Raw genomic sequence first — 20,896 nt, forward strand, 5'->3', positions numbered from 1 at the left:
TGCTGTTTCTTTCCTAGTGTTGGTCTTGTCAAACCTAGCAGTTAAATTCTCTCCGAAATATTAGGTGCAACTATATCTGAATCCCAAAGTCTGTCCTGTGGCAAAGGGTGAAGCCAAGCCCCACAGGCTAGTGAGCTGCAAACACGTGATGGGCACACAGCCTGGTTCTGAGGTCGGCAAGCCTCTGGAGTGCTCCAAGGCCAAGGAGCCATTTGATTGCAAAATCAAGCCAAGGATGAATGCGGGTTGCTGTGTGGTAGTAAACGTGGCCTCTCTGCCAGGTCTCTTATCAAACAAAATGAGCTGACGATTAAAGTAGGGTGCTAGGGGTTGCCTCATAGAAACCTGTCTCTCAGAGCATGGGGCCTTGGATGAATTTGTTCTGGGTCAACAATAACAAAACTTCAAACAAGAACAAATACACCCAGCAACAAGCACAAGTACACCAAGCATCAGCTAGCAAAATTTGGCCTGTTCTGCTCCACCTCCCACTTCTGTCCACCATTGTTGGGTTCTGAAGAACTCATCTAAAACACACCCCAGGGAGAACAGAGTTGGAGGGAACTAACTGAATCAAAAGATGCTCTGATTTGGAAAATCCCCGAAGCCTGGAGTCCTGTAGGCTTGGCACATGTCTTTACAGGCTCACCAACAAGCACGTCCAGATAGACTAGCCATGGAGCCTAGCAAACCTCTCAGACAACATGAAAATGGGAAGCAAATCCTCATCTTCACTATCCCCACTCCACAAAAAAGGACACACACGATAGTTGGCATTCTGAATATGCAAGCTTCTGGCCTCAGAGTCACTGAACCTATGACAAGTGCCTGTCTGAACAGGATGGGACTATGGAACAAAATGGCCCCCTTTATTGGGAGGTGAAGGTAAGGAAGGTACCCTCAGGGCTGATTTCCCAGTAGAGAGAAAGGTTCATTTTTACTTTCACCATCTTCATCACTCTTTTAAAACAAATCTCTTAATCCATGAAGAAGAAGTGTCAGAAGTGTCAAGATTTTTAAAAGTCAAGATTTTCATGGTAGAGTTATTCCTAAAAGCAAGAACAACTCAACTCTTTCCTTTTATCATTCCTAGCCACCCGGCATGGGCTGGCATGGTTCTCTGACAGGCAGGATGCAATGTATTTAGAGGAAAAACCAGGGCGACATTCACGCCAAGCAGTCATGGTGACTTGGCTTTGAATGTCACACAGGTCAGACACTAGGATAAGCATCAAACCAAGCTTTAAAACCATTTTTTCCCCTTTAAACCTCCAGTGTGATTTGGTATTGGGAAATGGGGTCAGACTGACATCTCTTATTTCTCTGCAGAGATATACAGCCTCAATACTGGCCAAGCAACCTTTCCCACACTGTCTCTGAGGTCTGCATTCAGTCCCTTGGCCAGCCTCTCTCCCAAGACTGACAAAGGCTGGCTGAAAAGTTGCTTTGGTGATGTGCACAACTTGCCTGCCCGGCCCTCCCCACTCCTGTGGAATGCCCAGCTCTGAGGCACAAGCTTCTCATCAATGCTCTGGAGGCAAAGGGCTCCCAAGACCACTTTTCTTCCCTTTCCAGTCTTTCCTCCGAAGCCTTTAAACACACCAGTGTCTGGCAGAGTGAGGGCACCAGGAGCCATGGCTGGCATGGGCCAGCCACGGGTTTTCTTTTCCAGAAGACTCCAGTCACCTCATTTCAATTGCTGAGTCTCCTGATTTATTTAGCAAATTTTAATCACCAGATGAATACACTTTAAAGTAGCTGATTACCAGTGGTATTGATCTAAGCCACACAGCCAGACTTCAGGGGGCGTGAAAGGTGTCATGACAGAGCAGTCAGACTGTTGTCCCCAGGTCCCCAGCCCCTTCAAAGAAGGTTACCGAAAGTATAAATGCACCACCTACCCAGAAGGCCCCAGCTTTTCTTTGGACTCCACAAATTCTTGCCCCATCTTCATTTTCTCCCACTCTTCCTTACGGGTCTTGATTTTACGTGGGTTTACATTCCCTCGATTTGGATTATCTTTCTTTTCTTTCTATAATGAAAAGGAAGAGAACATTTGTGAAACATTTTCCAAAGTTCTTCATTAAAATTCTACCCATCTCCGTAGATGTTAAATCCAAGGGATGATTTGCCGAGACAACATATGACAGCTACAGAACTTACAAAATTACTGGGTTTGGAGTGACCTAGAGGCCATTTAATCCAAACTGCCCACCCACCCCCACCGGCGAAACATTTGCTCACTGCCACACTCAAAACACCTTTAGTGAGGGGAAACCCACTACCGCTTTGGGTAACTCAGTCATGTTTGTTTTCCCTTTGAGCTTAGCTTCAGGGAACACTCACAGTTTTGAACTGTTCTAATTGTTAGAAAGTGAGTAAACAGCTATTTGTTATTTGCTCTGCCACAAGAGTCAGTCAAGGAAGATGAAAAGTAATGACAGCTGCAGATATCTGAGACAGATATAGGGAAATGGTTAATAAAAAAAACCAAAACAAAACAAAAACCAATGAAGAATGTTTCGGCCTGTGCAGCTGCACTAGCCCCCGGCCCTCTCTTGGGCCTCCTGGCAGCCATGCTGAATGGGATTGTGCGGGTGCACTTGGTGAGTCACATACATACCACTAGGAGTCTAAGGGGAGAGGAAAATCTCCAAAAACCATGCATATCCCCCCACCCTAGCCCTGCCCAACCAGAAGGTGTTAAACTGCTCCAGTTGCAAATCAAACACTGCAGAACCTTGTGCTGATCTTTGAGAAATGAGCTGCAAAACTGGCAGGGAAGGTACTAGCCTAGCTTGAGTGTCCAGCAGAGTCAGGTGCAAATTGCAAGAGAAATAAATGGTGAATAGAAAAGTCAATTTCTAAAACTCAGCCTGAATATACTCAATTGTTAATAGCGCTGGGGGGAACAAACACATTTTTGGTGTGATTTATACTTTCATCTTGGTTGTGCTTGGTGTGGACACATTTTTTTTAAGAGTTTCACCTGGCATGCAAGCAAGCAGCCACTCGAAATGATTACTTCACATAAGACTGGAGTCCTTTTTATCCCCCCTCCACAACCGTGCCTACTGATGTGTAGAACAGAGGCCCCTTTCCCCTCACCCTATGCTTTCTCTTCTCTTTCATGATATCCTTGGTGTCCTGCAGCATCTTCTCCTTCCAAAGATCAAAGAAGTATGAAGGGTCTGTGTAGAATTTGAGTGCCTCTTTTCCATCGTCCCTGGGATAGAAATGAAGACAAGTAGCTGTCACTACACAGATGAGCTCCCAACCAAATCCAATATTCCAAACACCTACCAGTTAGCAGTTTTTACACTAAGGAATCAAGAAGTCATTTGAATCAATTGCATATTTCCTCTCCCATACCAGCATTTCAATGCCCCCGAATGGCACCTCTCTACTTATCTGGCTTTTTAAGAATCTTAGCCTTACTTTCAATTCTTAGCAGAGGAATTTGCATGGTCAGGGCAAGAACAGGCTATAGCAGCAGGGATCCTGATTATTTCTAATGATCTGCATGGCCACAGACATCTCCCTGAGGATACCCAGATATCCTGGCACATCAGAGGGGATTTCTCCCACTGGTTTTCTTTCCCCTACCAATTCCCCAGGACTTTCTGGGAAGCATTAGTAGCTTCCCACTCACCTGAAACGTGTGCACACATGTGCAGGTTCGCATTGTACATATGTACACACATGAAATGTGTACACATGTACAGCTGTTATTCCTCTGCACACACAGAAAACCACAGTATTCCACCTTCTAGCTCCCTTCAAGATAGCTCCGTATACGCCCCACCACCACAAGGGGGCTCCAGTGAGAATAGAAAGCCACCTGTTTTAGACCACAAGGTGGTTGGTTGGTTTGTTTGAGGCAGGGTCTCTCTCAGTTGCCCTGGCTGGAGTACAGTGGCGGCATCATAGCTCACTACAGCCTCAAACTCCTGGGCTCAAGCGACCCTCCTGCCTCAGCCTCCCGAGTACCTGGGACTACAGGCGCACACCACCATGCACCGCTAATTTTTTCTATTTTTGGTAGAGACAGGATCTTGCTCTTGCTTAGGCTGATCTCGAACTCCTGACCTCAAACGATCCACCTGCCTCAGCCTCCCAGAGTGCCAGGATTACAGGTGTGAGCCACCATGACCGGCCAGACCACAAGGTTTAATCACCAACACCTAGTGGCTGTGACAGTAGTACAGAGTGAGCTCCTGAGTGTCTACATAAGGGCTATCTGCTAAATTCAATGATCCTGATTGGAATCCTGCACTTTGGCACGGCTAAGCCCCTCTGACTACACAGAAAGCATGAGCTTAGGGTGAACGTTTATTCTAACATTATTCTGAACTAAAACAAATTAGAAAAGTAATTCTATTCCCTGTCCCTTGAATCCTATCACAACACATAGAAAGCGTTTCCAAATCAAATGTTAATGATTTCTATATTAAATCTTGTTCTGAGTTAGATATACCACCACTTGTTTCTGTTAGGCCAGGTCCAGATAATTGAGAGGAGATGCTAATTCTGGGGTTGTATGTTAAAAAAGAAAATACCGGCCGGGCGCGGCGGCTCACGCCTGTAATCCTAGCACTCTGGGAGGCCGAGGTGGGCAGATCGTTTGAGCTCAGAAGTTCGAGACCAGCCTGAGCAAGAGCGAGACCCCATCTCTACTAAAAATAGAAAGAAATTATATGGACAGCTAAAAATATATATAGAAAAAAAATTAGCCGGGCATGGTGGTGCATGCCTGTAGTCCCAGCTACTCGGGAGGCTGAGGCAGGAGGATCACTTGAGCTCAGGAGTTTGAGGTTGCTGTGAGCTAGGCTGACGCCACGGCACTCACTCTAGCCTGGGCAACAGAGTGAGACTCTGTCTCAAAAAAAAAAAAAGAAAGAAAGAAAAGAAAAGAAAAGAAAATACCATTAACTGAAGAATAAAATTCTCTTAATATCATTTGTTTACCCTATTCTACCACACAAACCCTATATCATACTCCTACAATAGTATCAGGTGTGTGACCCCTTCCTGCCCAAGAATCCCTCTGCCCAACCTAACTAGACTCAGTGATGGAGACTACAGAGTCAAATCTCTGTCCTGCTCTGCTAGCTAGCCCCTTCGAAAGCCAAGGGGCAAATGCAATTCCACACAGTAACAAGGAAGGACAGATGCCATGCACATTCTCTGTAGCTGTGTGAGAAGCTACCAAGCTCCTATTCCAAGCTCCCTGAATCAAGCTGGTGTCCTTGAATTTCACAGGGGTGCGCGCGCGCGCACTCTCTCTCTCTCTCTCTACCTTGCAGTGTACCCATGTCTGATAGAAGACATCTGCTTCCAGCTATCTGTAATTACTTTTTACCTGTTCCAAAGATATTTATGGATGTAAGCAAGATAAACATTCGCTTTCTGCCCCTGTTCAGTGGTTTTTGCAGGATTACAACACTACCAAACCATTGGCGGGGACAGGCTTTAAGTTGTCCATAAGGCTACCTTCTTTTTCAAGTCCAGCTGTATGTAGCAGGGTAGGTCCTTTCAGAAGGAAATGTTGAAAGGATGTTCAAAACAAAGTGACCGATGCTCATTTGGAAGAATTCCAATTACTCCTTAAGCTTTGGAAAGACCCCTCTGGGCTCGGAGCAGCCAGTCCGTGAGGCTGGCCCCAGTAACACGCCCAAACATCTGGTAATCTAGTGGTTTCCAAGTAAGTGGGAGCCTTGTTAGAATGTTGCCCCTGGGATCTATGCTGTAGGACTGCCTTGTAACAAAGTCCTTTTGGTTCTATAATAACTTAAATTCCTTGGATGAAATCCAAGATGGACCTGGCTTATACCAAATTAAACTCTATAGCATGCAATGTTACAGCAAACTTAAAATATATATTATATTCACTGTGAATTTCAGAAGCCAAATAATAGTAAGTGATAATTATTTATAGGGTAAACTTTAGCTTGTGCCACAAACAACTTTGGGGTAGGTAGTGAGCTTTTTGATACAATCCTCTGATGTAAACAACTCTTCAGATAAAAAGACAATCCAGTGTTGTTAACTATACGCCCAAAAGGGAGGAGCTAGCCAGCCATTACCTGTAAGGGGTAAGATTGTTGAGAGGGGGAGGAGTATCACAGGTATTGTATGTTTCTAAGACAGGCACTGGGAGAGAGTTTCTGTCAAAAAGCTTCTGGTCTTGAATGGTAGAGCTTCTGAAGGCCTTCCGGGTGTTGATTCCTTGTAGTGACACTGAGAGAAGATGGAAGGCGTTAGAAAATGGACGACAGGCTATTTGAGCAAACACTGAGTCACACTAGTCAGAGAGGCCTCAGCTGCTGCATTTCTTGGCTGCGGCTGTCTGCAGCCAGGTTTTTTTTTTCCTCCCCCTCTGGGGAAGCCCCACAAGGCTGTCAGCAGCCCAGCCATTTCACGACTGAACAAAATGAGGCAACACAAAGGTTTACTATGTGGCCAGATCTAGCAGGCCTCTCCCTAGGAGGAATGAATCTTCCAAGTACTTTTATGGTAGCAAAATACGATCGAAGGAGGGGAAATCTGAGAACGAGGGAATTGGGGGAATGGGAGAAAGGAAGTGTATGAGGGTGTGGTAGAGCTAAAAAGGTTTCTTTACACCACCCAGGCTTGTGTCACTTCAAAGCAGAATTCCATAGGTCTCTGTGATTTCTCCCCTCACTTTTTACTTTTCACTCAGGGGAAAAAATTCTAAGAAGCCGCTCAACAGAGCCTGCAAATGCTGAGCTCAGCTTTCTTACCTTCTTCTTCCTTGGGATCCAACTGAGTGACTTTAACTTGTAGTCGGTCAACCCTCTTAGCAAGGGAGCTTACCCGAGAGGCAAAGGTATTTGCCTGAGTAAAGAGCTCTCCAAAAATGTCCTCTGCATATTTACCTGGAAAGAGCAAAGAAACCAAGTCACTGCTACACAGAAGTGACATAAATGGTCAGAAAAACTGGCTACTAAAGATCATATTCCCCACCCCAAAAACACCCTCTGCCACACACACCCCCCCACACACAAACCCTAAGATGGTTTGAACTATATGCAGGTGCTTGCTCTTGGAGATGGAGACATACCCTCCACCCCTCCATAGCTAGGGCAGTCTGCATATATTCTATAACTCATAGAGCCCTCTTGGCAAACTCTAAACAGTCATGAACTTCAAAACAGGCTAAATAGGCCGGGCGCGGTGGCTCACGCCTGTAATCCTAGCACTCTGGGAGGCCAAGGCGGGTGGATCGCTCGAAGTCAGGAGTTCAAGACCAGCCTGAACAAGAGTGAGACTCCGTCTCTACTAAAAATAGAAAGAAATTATATGGACAACTAAAATATATATATACAAAAAATTAGCCGGGCATGGTGGCGCATGCCTGTAGTCCCAGCTACTCGGGAGGCTGAGGCAGTAGGATCACTTAAGCCCAGGAGTTTGAGGTTGCTGTGAGCTAGGCTGACGCCACGGCACTCACTCTAGCCCGGGCAACAGAGTGAGACTCTGTCTCAAAAAAAAAAAAAAAAAAAAACCAGGCTAAATAAATCGAAAGGGATAATGCAAAAAATTAATCCTGGAAGAGTAGATAATAAGTCTACACACTTGCCTATATCCCTTAGCCTCTTGCTGTTCTGTAAAAGCACCTTGTAAAATGGTTCTGGAAAACAGATTGGGAGTTAAGAGGACCTTCTAGGTATCTACAATTAACATGAAAAATAAGAAATTACTTCTTCAATGGAGCCTCAAAAGTACACTGAACAACCAAGATGAGCTGTAGTATCTTTGAAGGGCCTTGAACTTATCAACAACCCACAGCAGAGACACATAACTTTTTCTAAGGGTAAAAAGGTTAACTTATGTTTTATAACCTATAACTTTCAAAGTCTTTGCTCTAGGTTATAATCCTTCAAATCTACATCTTAGGAAACAAAAGCTGAAACTTTCAAGCCTTCCCTGAAAAACAATGCACCAGTGGTCTCTTTCCACAATGTCTTGTTTTTTAGAAAAAAAGAAAAGAAAAAAGTTCTGTACTTTGAACCCTGGAATGCAAGGAGAATTTGCAGCCAGAGAAACATAACAGCAATCTGACACTAACTCCATATTGTCATTCCAAGCCACAAGGCACATTCTTACTAGGAATGAAAAGTGGTACATACGAATAAATATACCATCTGAGTTTCCTACTTGCAAGGTGAAGGCAGGCATAAGCAACTGTGCCCAACTAAAAGATAATTTTTTAAAAGAATTATTTAAAGTAGGCTCTAATTTTTAGCTTCTAAACTACATTTATGCATAGTCCATATCTGAAGGGAAAAAAATTAGTCGTAAAGGCCAAAACTGCACCTTCAGGGTGAACTGCAGCTCACCTTCCCAATATAACCTGGAGAGTAAGGAGAAGACCAATCAACTGCGGATTTTGAATTGCTGGTAAATTTAAGTCAATAAGGAGTTTCTAATCAAGGAAGGAGCAAGTCCTTGCATACTGAACGGTTTTGTGATCTAAACAACTATGGGAAGCTCCTGAGCTCAAAGGACTCAAATCAGCTAATGAGCTGCATTTCTACTCTGCAGGTTGGGGATCCTATTTGATGCTTGGATACAATATGGCTAAAGTCCTCTAAAAACTTACTGTATCATGGTCATCTAGGTAATGGAAAATTGTGTTTGGAAGGCTAACGCAGAGCAATATGCAACATTCTGTGTGGAAAATAGACCAAGCTCAAAAATATCTGTTAACTACCCAGCTGCTCTAGAGGAAAAGAAAATTCCAAATCAACTTACCCTTAGGTCACCAAGAGTGTACCCAGGATTTCCTGCTCCTTAGTAAAGGGGGCAGTGACAGTGGCAGTACCGGTAACAATGAGATCTCTATTTTAAAGAGGAAGTGAGGTGATACGAAGGCTTCCCCTGGTCACACCACCTCAGGCCCAGGCTGACCTAGAGCCACCACAGAAGGAGCTGTGAACTTTAAATCAGAAAATCTGTATTTAAGTCTCAGCTCTTTCTATTTATAACTGTGTACTCTGCAGTGAGTCACAATTTCTCAGCCTAGTTTCCTCATCTGTAAAATGGGGATAACTACATCTACCTCATCAAGTTACCGTAAGGATTAAATGAACTAAAAATACAAGTTGTTACAATGAGATTCTTCCTTATATTGCTCAACATTAGATGACTTTTAAGGTGTGAATATCTAAATACTCTAAGTTTTAAGCTTAGAGGAAAAATTGAAATATAATTACAATCAGTTATTTGATAGTCCCTATTCTTCAAGTGCTAAAAATTATTCTAACCTCTGAAAACGGAAGTGTGATACTTAAATAGAAGAAAACCAAAACACCTTGTTCAGAGTTAAATTTCACTCATTCAGATTACCAAGGCAGACTCAATATCCATCAGGACATTCACAACAGATATCACATTTTGCAAAATATTCCAGAAGCAGTCTCCCTTAGCAGAACTCTTCAAATGAAATGTTATGTGGAAGCAGAACAGGTAAAACTGATTTTTAAAAATGTGAAGCTGCTCTTGTTGAAGTCTGAGTGGGAGTCTTGGAGCTCCCCAATGGCATGCCTCGCCCCCTCACCCCCACTACAGTCAGTTAGAAACTCAATATCATAGCATGATCTCCTAATGACCCAAGTGGGAGTTCCACTCTCCTAGGTGGCCACAACACTGATCAAAAGTGCTGGCTGGCTGGTTGTGCCTGTATTTCCTAAGATATGGCAACCTAATATGTGAAATGCCAATCTCACTGTACTGAGGGAAAATAAGAATTCTGGATGTGCTGTCACAGAGCGATCCATGGCTGTAGAATTTTTAGTTTTTTATGCTTTATCCATTCCATAATCAGACTTTCACTACTAGGTTGAGCAGTTCTGCCTAGAGTACAACGCACATGAGGCCAAGGTCATGAGCCTGAAGCACATATAATAAGCCCTTCCCTGAGCCCCTTTCTGCTAGATGAAATCCCAGTCATATTTCAAGGCCTGGTTCAAATGTAACCTATTCTATAAAGCTTTCCTTGACCTTCCCTATCCCCACCTGTGCCCCAACTCCCTACAGAAAGTATTCCTTCCTTCCCTATAGTCTCTGCACTAACAGCATGGAATGGTGGAGAACATATAAGAATGAATCACTCAACAAACATTTACTGAGCTTCTACTGGGTGACAGGTACTATATAAGGTAGACGCTGGGGTTCGAGGACAAACAATACATGATTTCTGCCTTCAAAGAATTTTTAATTTAGTAAAAGAGAGATGTAATTTGCAACATAATGTGATAAGTAATAATATAGGCATGTAACAGGAGCTCAGAGGAGCACTTAGCGCAATCTGGAGGAGCAGATCCCTGAGCTGGGCCTTGAAAGATCAGCTACAGCCCGCCAGGCAGACAAGGATGGCAAGGGCTGTCCAGCCAGCGGAGACAGAAGAGTACTGCATGGAAGTGTGAAAGAGCATTGCTTGTCTCAGGAGAACTACTAGTGGGTGATAATTCATTCTTTCTTCCTTTTTTCCCTTTTCCATTTTAAAAGAATCTTTTAAAAAGACTATAAAACGGGAGAAGACAGATTGCAGAAAATGAGGCTGGAAAGGAAGGCAGGTCTTGGCGAGCTAGGCCAAAGAACTTAGACAATTCCATAGTGAAGAACAGGAAAGAAAAATAGTTAAGATTTATACTGTTACTGTAAAAATACTTGTTAAACTACAAGATTTAAAAACTCAAAAATTACTAATTATAAAAGTAAAACATGAGATCCGTGTTTCAGGCAGATCACTCTGGGAGGGGTATAGGGGATAGATCTAAGGGGGCTGGATCAGACAAAGGAGGCCAGGGGGAGGCTTGGACAAAATAGTTCAGGTGAAAGTTTTGTTGTTTTTACTTTTTTTCCCCTCCAAAAGATGGGGCCTCACTCTTTCGCCCAGGCTGGAGTGCAGTGGAGTGATCACAGCTCACTGCAGCCTCACGCTACTGGGCTCAAGCGATCCTCCCACCTCAGCCTCCCAAGAAGCTGGGACAACGGGCTCACAAGCTATGGTGCCCAGCAGTTTTGGTGAAAGTCGATGAAGGTCTGAACCAGGGCACTAATGGCAGACAGAAAGTAAGGGACAGAGCTGAGAAATTCCTTAGGAAGTCTCAGTTTAAATACTGGCTGTATCTCTTTAGGCAAGTTACCTTACTTTTCAGAGCCTTCACTTCTTCAGCTGAAAAATGGGAATACGAGCACCTACCCTCATAGGATTATTGAAAAGATAAAAAGCAATAATATATGTCAAGCTCCTGTCAAAACCTGGCATAAAGTAGGCAATCAACAAACGTGACTTCCCTTCTTACTCTCTCCCCATTCTCCTCTTAACAATTATTTATTTCTGTCTCCCTTGGTAGATTATGAGCTCCTGGAAGGCAAAGACCATTTATTATCACCACTGTATCCCCTCAGCATCTGGCACATAAAATATGCTTAATACATGTTTATTGGATGAATAAAGGGTCAGTTAGCCCCACAATGTGAGAAAATCTTGTTTCCTTAGGCACAAACCAACCCTGGCCCTCAGACTGGCTTCCTCAAGAGAGGAGTGGTCTGATCACAAGTGGCAGAGTGAGCAATGGCATCCATCAACACCACCCTGGAAAAACACCTGTGAGAGGGCATAACTTCTGCTGAGTGAGAAGCAGCAGCAGCATTAGCTAGATGGTCTTTGTCCTATGGAGAAAGAACAGTATGTGATTGACTTCCACCCATTTGGCCTTCTCAGGGAGACAGAAGTAGAAATAATGCTTTTAAGCAGCAGTGAGGCTCTCTGCAGCCTTCATATGCTTGCTTGTCAGCTGCACTGCTATTGCGCTACTGTCAATGTTCCTTTGTATAAGACAGACACTGGCAGGGTTTCATTTCTTTGCAATGCCCCATCCAGGTTTTCCTAAGCCCTGGATCAACTGAGATGGTCCCTGAGCTAGGTGAAGGCTTAGGAGTCTCAGACTCCATACATCATCTGGTCACAGAGCTCTGTCTCCTCAGGCTCCTATTTTAAAGGCTGGGCCTATTACTATCTGGGGGAATGCAGACTTTCTTGATATTCCACTGCCTTCACTAAGGGCAGTGATGCGATAGGAGGGGCAAGTGTCTGAAATAATTCACACCAAGATGCCTTTGCTAAGGAAGATCACAAAAATGGCATTTTGACGGAGGTTCTTATGGGAGCTGGAGTGGCACTAGACAAATGCAGAGCAAATCCAAGCATCTGCCCTTCCCATACCTCAGCTTCAAGCAAACAAAGTCAGCTTGATTCAGAATGAAATCCAAACCACATGCATGTACCCCACCCAAGGCAGTCTCATTCATTCTTGCCAATTAAAAAAATATATATAGTTGAGCTGGCTTTCTCTCAGCTCCAAAACAGACTGGGCTAACCCCCACCTTCCTCCTAGAGAAGAATGGCTCCAGCTACTATTTGTGTCACTGTGTGTTCACACAGCTTGCAAAACTCCTAATACCCCAGAGACTGCAGAAGTAATTTGTACTCTGAACTTGGACCTGGGGGCTTGCAGCACAATTAAATGTGTACCAGGGTGGACAAGTCAGCCAGAATCTCTCTGAGTGCATGTTTGCTTTACTCCTCCTTGGGAAGAAAAGAGTTGGGGGGGGGGGGGCCTCGGGTAGATAAAGACTATCGGCACATTTGAGGCTTCAAGAAAGTCAAGCTACATCGAACAGCTCATGTAATTACAGGCACATTCCCCGACCCAAGATACTGCTCTGTGAACCTCCCACTTTACAGAGAGAATTCTGCTCTGTCATTCCATCTGCAGTTTTTGCTGCAGCCCTTCCTGCCACCCTTCCCACAGATTTCTTTTGAAGCAGGTGGAGGGGGAGGGGGAGGGAACCTAGAGGGTGGTGGCAGATAAAGAAGGTTGAGGGGAAGAATCTATACCAAAAAGGATCCTCTCTTTGGGGAGGGATACATTTTTGCATTACCTAGGGAAGGCAGATGGGGGAGAAACAGGAACACAGAGGAAAAGGAAACTAAATAAAGAGCACCAACGACCCCTGAGGGCAAAGCACAGGCTCTCGGAGGCACTCACTCAGGCTGCCCAGCTGTCGGATGACATTTGCCAGGGAGATGTTGGTCACGCATTCCAGCTCGCTTCTAACACTAGGCAACGTCTGACGGCACAGGTGCCTTGGCTCGATGTTCCTCGTTACTAACGGCATGGTGGACCTGCTTCAGGCAATGTTCTGAATGATGAAAAACAACCTAAAAAAGAAATAACAGGAAAGTATTACTCAACCACAAATTCCAGGCACACTAGGGCTGTGTGAGTCTTTTTTTTGTGGGGGGGGGAGGTCGTCTTGCTCTGATCTAAAACAGTTTTTAAAAAAATCTTCACTCCTCCTATCTTTTTTTTTGTTTTTCATTTTTAAGTCCTCCCCCCACCCTTCTTAAGGTTTGTTATTAGAAGACTTGCTATATAAGTTTAGCAATTCTGAACTGGTGACTGCTGGCTGAGGTACACAGGCAGCAAAAAACCCCTTAAAGTGACAACTACTGCTCCAACCAAGAGTCCCCAGAGGCAAAAAGGCATGGTTAGAAAACAGCCCACCCAGCAGGCACTGGATAGTATAGATCCTATCCTTGAGGTGTCCGTTACCAGGACAGATCATCTTCTAGGCCATCAATTACAAGGATCAAAAGAGAGCTTCTGTTATCTAATAATCTCCACAATGAAATCAAGATGCCAATAGTGACTTCACTGATATAAATCAGGACGTAACTTTGCCAGTTCCTCCTGGGGGGATGATTGTTAATGTATAACTAAATTCTACTGCTAGTATCTACTTAAGGTTAGTCTGTAAATTGACAGAATGAAAGAATATAAAGAAAAATTTTACGTGTTCAATATGTCAAAACATGCTGAGTAAACTGTGCTATAAGATTCCCCCGTCCTTCCTCTTCTACCACATATCTCCCTTTCTGTCTCCCATCTGGTTCAACACACCTGAGCCAAAAGGCTCTCGAGACAGCAGGAAGTGTCTGGAGCAGATCCGGAAACGTTCCAGATAATTTTTTTTTTTTTTTTTTTCTTTTGAGACACAGTTTTACTCTGTCACCCCAGGGTAGAGTGCAGTGATGTCATCATAGATGACTGCAACCTCAAGCCCTGGGGTTCAAGCAATCCTCTTGCCTCAACCTCCTGAGTAGCTAGGATTACAGGTGTGTGCTAATTTTTCTATTTTTAGTAGAGACCTTTCTGTTTTTAGTAGAGACAGGGTCTTGCTCTTGCTCAGGCTGGTCTCGAACTCCTGGGCTCAAGCAATCCTCCTGCCTCAGCCTCCCAGAGAGCTAGGATTATAGGTGTGAGCCACCACACTCAGCCCAGATACTGTTTTTTATCTAGTCGGCTGAGCCCCTTTCCCAAGGAAATCCCCCAGCATTTCATATTCACGCTGAGCTATTGTTTTAGATTTAGATTACCAAATTTCTAGCTTTACAAGGATAGGAGGAGGTTTTAATCTCCACAAAATGGATACGATTACAGTTCAGGCACACTGGGATAGTCTTTTTTCCATATCTTGTAAAACTAAAGAAATCTAAAGTGGCCTAATGGTTCTTATGCTAGGAAAAATGGCAAATTTGCTTAAATGAAAAGATAAAGCATAAAGGTAACATATCCAAGCCCCCAATATTATAAACTCCTCTTTTAAAAAAAGCAAAATAGAAGTTTACTTACATCAAAGCTTAAAACACCAGCTCATCACCAAAAGTTGATTGTGAATATAAAATGCTTAAATCAAACTAAACATCATAGATCTTAAAAGCAAACCAACATATTGTCTGACCAAAAGGAAAAAAAAAAACCCTTCAGCCTCAAAGGGGGAGTAGAACCCTTTGGAACAGACTGCTCCTTGTTATGGACATTCTGATCTGCTACAAGTAAAAATAAAACAGGAAGCCAGCAGCTTGGGGAACAAGATTTCCTGTCACCAACAGCAACAGCCCAAGAACCAAGAGAATCAGCTGTTTGCTTATAACTTTGAACCTCCTCTTAATAGTCACTGTGTGGCAGCTGTGCCTATCTTTGGGGTGCAGAGGTGTTTCCTGAATACTTGTCTACTGTCTAAGGAAATGATTTCCATTCCATTCCTCTGCAAAGTTCCCCCTTTGACTCAACAGGTTTTCTAATCTAAACTCTGGACTTTCCAGTTTAACTTTTCCTTAATGTAAAAGGTATCAGGCACTAAGATACAATCTTCAGTAACGCAGTGAAAAGAGTTTGGAACAAGAAAGGAGGCAGGAGGTTACAAATAAAAGAATCTTGCACAGCTCTGTATACCATCCTCTAGATGCCCTTAGATTCCCAAATTTCAAACTTTCTGGAAGAACCAGATATTTGGGATACAGGCAGGAATGACTGGAAACAGCCAGTGTGGCTCCCTCCATTAGCGATCATTGGAGTACTTGTTCCAGCTTTTCAGAGGAGCTAAAAGAGCCAGACCACCTTGAAATTCTGTGTTGAATGTGACCACTGACAAGGCATTCCAGGCTTTCCCTCTATAGATTCCAGATGGCTAGGAAATGTCAGATTGGGGTTGGGGGGCAAATTCTAACACCTTGGTACTTTAGCACTTATGCTTTTCCAAGTGCTTTGGGTAAGCAGACACAAATGGAGTTAATTCTATGTCATCTTGGTGGCGTTTACCTGGAACCAAGTTTTCAAAAGCAAGATGGCTTCCTCTTTCTAAAAAAGTCAGCTCCTATAAATTGCTAAAAAAGTCAGCTCCCATTATAGCTAGAGAGTTTTCAAGAAATAATAATATGTCAATATCCATTAAGGCAAAACAACTAGAAAAGTATATCTGCTATTTTTTTAAAAAGCCATTTAATTTGTTTCAAAGCCACTAAAAAGAGACAAGATTCCCTGTTACATGAACTCACTTGCCACCATTGTTCATCTTTCCTTTAGATAATTCATAGTTGGTTATCTTCTGCACAAGACGTATGGAATTATGCATGATCTGAACCACAATAGTAACCTGACCAACAAAAAAAAAAATCCTACATTCTGGTGAAGATAAACTTAGAAATGGGCAACAAGACTTCCAAGCTCTTAATCCTCTCAATTTAACTGCAAGATGTAGAAAATGCTCAGGCTTGGGAGTTGAGACATACTTGGGTTAGAACCCTGACTCTGATACCTTACTAACATGTGACCTTGGGCAATTTTGCTGGAGACAATAAATAATATAATGTATATAAAATGCCCACTACCAGGCTAAAAAACAGTTATATGTAGTTCCACTGACCCTGGGCAAATCTTCCTATAGAATCAATTCTATTCATTGATAAATATTTAAAAACACTTTTAACCATGGACATATTATATAGTAGAATGCAATATTCACATAAAAATTTAAAGATGAAACTCCAGACTTCAATAAAATTTGGTGGGTTTTTCCTGGAGGTTGCTTCCAGCTATGGTCCTAGACCTCCTGAACAACATACACTCTCTCTCTGTTCTCCAGTCTCTCATAACTGGGGTCCTCATCTGAACTACAGAATAAAGAAAATGATCAGAGAGACTGTTTTCTCAATTATCCTGAAGACTGTAAATAACCAGCACTACTTTAGATGCACTGGAGAAAAGTTAATACATTATATACGATGGATGCCTAATGGCATTTGGGTTTAATTCTTCCATGGAACCCTAGTTGAGAAAAGCTTCTCTATCATCAGGAGCACTTTACTGGAAAACTTATGGAGCACTGAGTGTTCAGGAACCACTGAATTAAGGAAGTACAGGGTCACATTTGCATTTTAGACAAATCATTCTAACATAACCACGGAAGTTTTATTTGAGCAGGAAAAGGCTAGAGGTAAGAAGACCAATTGGGAAACTCTTCCCAGGCTGAGAAGGAGAGCGCAGGAAGGGAGAGGCTACCACACCACAGGTGACAGATATGAACTGAGAAACCACAGACAGGCTTGTCTTCAGCCCTGCTGCTCTCTCCTTATAGGTTTTTTTGTTTGTTTGTTTTGTTTTTTTTTTGAGACAGAGTCTCACTCTGTTGCTCAGGCTAGAGTGCCGTGGCATCAACCTAGCTCATAGCAACCTCAAACTCCTGGGCTCGAGCAATCCTCCTGCCTCAGTCTCCCGAGTAGCTGGGACTACTGCCATGCACCACCATGCCCAGCTAAATTTTTCTATATATATTTTTAGCTGTCCATATAATTTCTTTCTATTTTTAGTAGAGACGGGGGTCTCGCTCTTGCTCAGGCTGGTCTCGAACTCCTGAGCTCAAACAGTCCACCTGCCTCGGCCTCCCAGAGTGCTAGGATTACAGGCATGAGCCACTGCGCCCAGCCTCTCCTTATAGTTTTGTACAGTTATACTCACAAAGTGATAAAATGTATGTTTCCTTATTAAGTGTCATGAAAAGAGCTAAATGCTAATGCCAGTGACAGAAATGAAAAGAAAGTGAAGAAAACCAATGAAGTAGTGGTTCTGAGGTAGAAAAATAAATTTTAGGAGGCCAAGGCAGGAGGATCGCTTAAAACTAGGAGTTCAAAACCAACCTGAGCAACATAGCAAGACCGTGTCTCCACAAAAAATACAAAAATTGGCCAGGCATGGTGGTATGCACCTATAGTCCTAGCTACTCGAGACGCTGAGCCAGGAGGACTGCTTGAGCCTGGAAGTTTGAGGCTGCAGTGAGCTATAATGATGCCACTGAGCTCTAGCCTAGGCAACAGAGTAAGACCTTGCCTCAAGAAAAAAAAAAAAATTCTAAATACATGAAAGAGTGGAGTGCCCTGTCTTTATGGAATCAGTGAAGGTCTCTTTCAGTCATCCTTTACTTGATTAGGGAAATTATATGCTATGTGGTATTTGCTAATTTGGGGATTTGAGGCCTTACCTTGGGGATGTCACATAGAATTAAATTAGAATCGCTGAGAAGATAAAAGTTACAGGGAAGCAGATTTCAATTTACCTAGTTCCTTTTAATTGGAACTGTCCTATAGTAGAATGGGTTCTCTTTAGATAAGGTCATGAGTTCCTCCAGCCCCCATCCTCTGGATGACCAGCTAATCAGGCATGTTGGGGGAGAAATTTCTAGAGTATAAGGTGTTGGAAGATCAGACTGGATGACATCTACAATGCCTTCTATATCAAAGATGCTGTAAGTCTCACTCTGGGCTTTAGTCTCCTGTTCTGCAAAATAAAGGGACTAAGCTAAATGATCTTTAAGAAGCTTCCCAGCTCTGAAATTTCTGGATTTGTTTCAAGCTGACATAACTTCCTCACTCAGCCAACATCAACTTGCATTCTGAACACAAGATCGGAGGCAAGTTTGGGGACTATAGAGAGGGGTGGATTAATGGCCATGAATCAAGCAAGCCCCTTCTCCAGGTCTATGTTCATCTAGTTACCAGGACAGGTGGAATCTAGAATGGCCCAAGAAGTTTCAGACACAGCCCTAGGGTTAAGTTATTTATACTCCCTAAGAGGCTCCTAGATTGATCTGGGAGTTGGCTACCCAAAGAAGTCAAAGGAAAAATTCACTTTTGGACCAGTTCCAGACATCTAGGCCAGACCCAGCCGCAATCCCCGTCTTTACCCCTTGCTAGTTTCAGCCTAAGGGACTGGAGAATGTATCTGAAAACAAATAAAAGACTTTAAGCATCCCTTCCTAGCCATGGCCTGGCAGTATACTGATAAGCCTGGACTGTCAGTGCCACTATGGGATTCATGCTTTGAAATGAAAACTGGTTGCGGCTCTGTGAGTTCCCCTCAAACAGTGAGATTCTTTAAGTCTATATAGTGGAAGTTATGGAATATTTATATACCATATTTGGTCAGTGTAAAGTCAAAAAGAGACTGTGACATCCACTCTACTTTCTGAACTCCCACAACTCTGCTCCCAACAGCCCGGGGTAGGTGGGGTGAGGTGGGGGTGGGAGGAAGGTAATAAGGGAGGGCTGCCTGTGAGAGGGAGGAAGTAGGAGGCACTCATCTGTACCCCACACTCTGAATTCCTGTTATTACCAGGACAGAAGACAGATGACTGCTCATTCTGGAGATGGTGTTTATTACTAGCTGTTTATGATAAACAAACAAACAATGCTGCATTTAGAGCCAAGGTTACTGATAACACCTGCAGATTTCTATGGTCACATCCAAATAGCAAGTATATCTGAGCAATAACCATCACAACAGAAATGCTTCTCGAGGCAGTTCCTCTTTGAAACATCCCCCCAAAACGCTGATCAGCAGTAGCAGGGGATGGAACATGTGGGGATGTTGCATGTGTGCCAATTAGGACTTCTGCTTTCACTTCAGCATTTCCCACTGTTCTATAGTTAACAGCGCATTGGATGGGGGCATATGAGAAGAGGTTTATAGTTTCCTCTTTCAAGAGACAAATTTCTTTATGTCAAATAATATGCATTCAACAGGGTTCAAGAATTTCAATTGAAAAGTTGAATAATCATTTGACTTCAAAATGATAGACAATATATGGTCCTACTGTAATCTAAGTCTGCATACTAAAATGTTTAAAGTATGAATTTACTGTTGCATATAGCAGTCCTCACTATAATGCAGAAACTACAAGAAGGAATGCTTCATTATAGGCTTAAGCACCCACCCACTTCCTGTTGAAATACAGGGTGGGGCTGAACTGACAAATATAACCAGACTGTCTCCAAACACAAGGAATTACTGACAAATGTGTTTAGGTCACTAAAACAATGTCCAAATGAGCAAGTAGGACAGAAATGGAACTCTTAGGGTAGAGAGAGAAAGTATCCGACTGTGAGAACCAAGAAAAACAGCTTACTTGTGATCTATAACCAGAAGAAATTTCCAATTTCATAAAGGAATAACACGAACTCTGGGCCTACATTCAATCAATGTAAGGTTCTTCTTGTCTTGATTTGGCTTTGAGATAGCAGCCCAGGAAAACTAGACTTCTAAACTCCAGTGTCTTAAACTCCTTGAGGACAATATATACATCTATCAAGGACCATTCACATCTGGTAATTCAGTAACTTTCGATTACCTTTTGGGGGCAATACCACCTTTTGTTCTTACTTTTATTACTCTTCAGGTTCTAATCAGCACTTCGTTCTTAAAACTAAAAATGGGGGGATCACTTTTACCTTCAAAATTGGTTTCTTCTACTATCAACTTTTCTATAGAAAACTGCTTTCTAACTGGCCAAAATTAGTCTCTCTTTTTAGTAGGATCCATCTGGTTGTCCAAAAGAAATTATATTTAAACTGTGAGATGGAAACCTGGATTCTAGTTCTTAGTCTAATGATGACTGGCAATTGGGGATAAAATTTCAATTCATCCCTCTCTAGTCCAGCTGTGAGCTACACTAAAAAATCCTTGAGAGATGCTACATAAAACTGAGATTTTGTTTACAAAGTATTCTGAGGTCGGAAGAAAAGATTTATCTGCATAAAGTATTTCTTGTATCTCCATCTTGGCCCAATTCCCTGTTATGGGTCCGCTTATACAGGATCTACAATGTTGTCATTGATGACTTTCAGTTACAAAGTTCATTTTATTTTCCCAATCTAATGCCAATTTCTAGCACAACCCATATCATGAAAATGACATGGTTTGCAATACTTCAAACTATCCATCTAAATGGGCTTACTTTTACTTTGATTGGATAGAGATTATGAATAATTTTACTCATTAATGGAAAATTCTTACCCTTAACATTTATGGGTACCAGATTTCTTTCAATCATAGTCATCAATTGAGCATGAAATTCGCACAGGAGTTTAACACGAAACAACTAAACTGCTCTGAAAAAAACAAATATCCACACGCAAATTATCAAACCTCAACAATTAGTTCACAAGATTACTAGAAATACATCAATA

General features: G+C 42.7%; 1 protein-coding gene across 1 annotated transcript in view; it reads right to left on the reverse strand.

The window, feature by feature from the left end:
• The window catches only part of WASF2 (WASP family member 2), a 69,877-nt gene that overhangs the window by 7,956 nt on the left and 41,025 nt on the right, over positions 1–20,896 (reverse strand). The window contains exons 2-6 of the mRNA XM_069479641.1: positions 13,083–13,255; positions 6,765–6,899; positions 6,087–6,240; positions 3,109–3,226; positions 1,902–2,032 (exon numbers count right to left, since the gene is read on the reverse strand). Coding sequence (XP_069335742.1) covers positions 1,902–2,032; positions 3,109–3,226; positions 6,087–6,240; positions 6,765–6,899; positions 13,083–13,212 — 668 coding nt within the window. The 5' untranslated portion in view covers positions 13,213–13,255. The remainder of the gene's footprint in view (positions 1–1,901; positions 2,033–3,108; positions 3,227–6,086; positions 6,241–6,764; positions 6,900–13,082; positions 13,256–20,896) is intronic.

Source organism: Eulemur rufifrons, chromosome 8, assembly GCF_041146395.1.
Source record: "Eulemur rufifrons isolate Redbay chromosome 8, OSU_ERuf_1, whole genome shotgun sequence".
Classification (NCBI taxonomy): domain Eukaryota; kingdom Metazoa; phylum Chordata; class Mammalia; order Primates; family Lemuridae; genus Eulemur; species Eulemur rufifrons.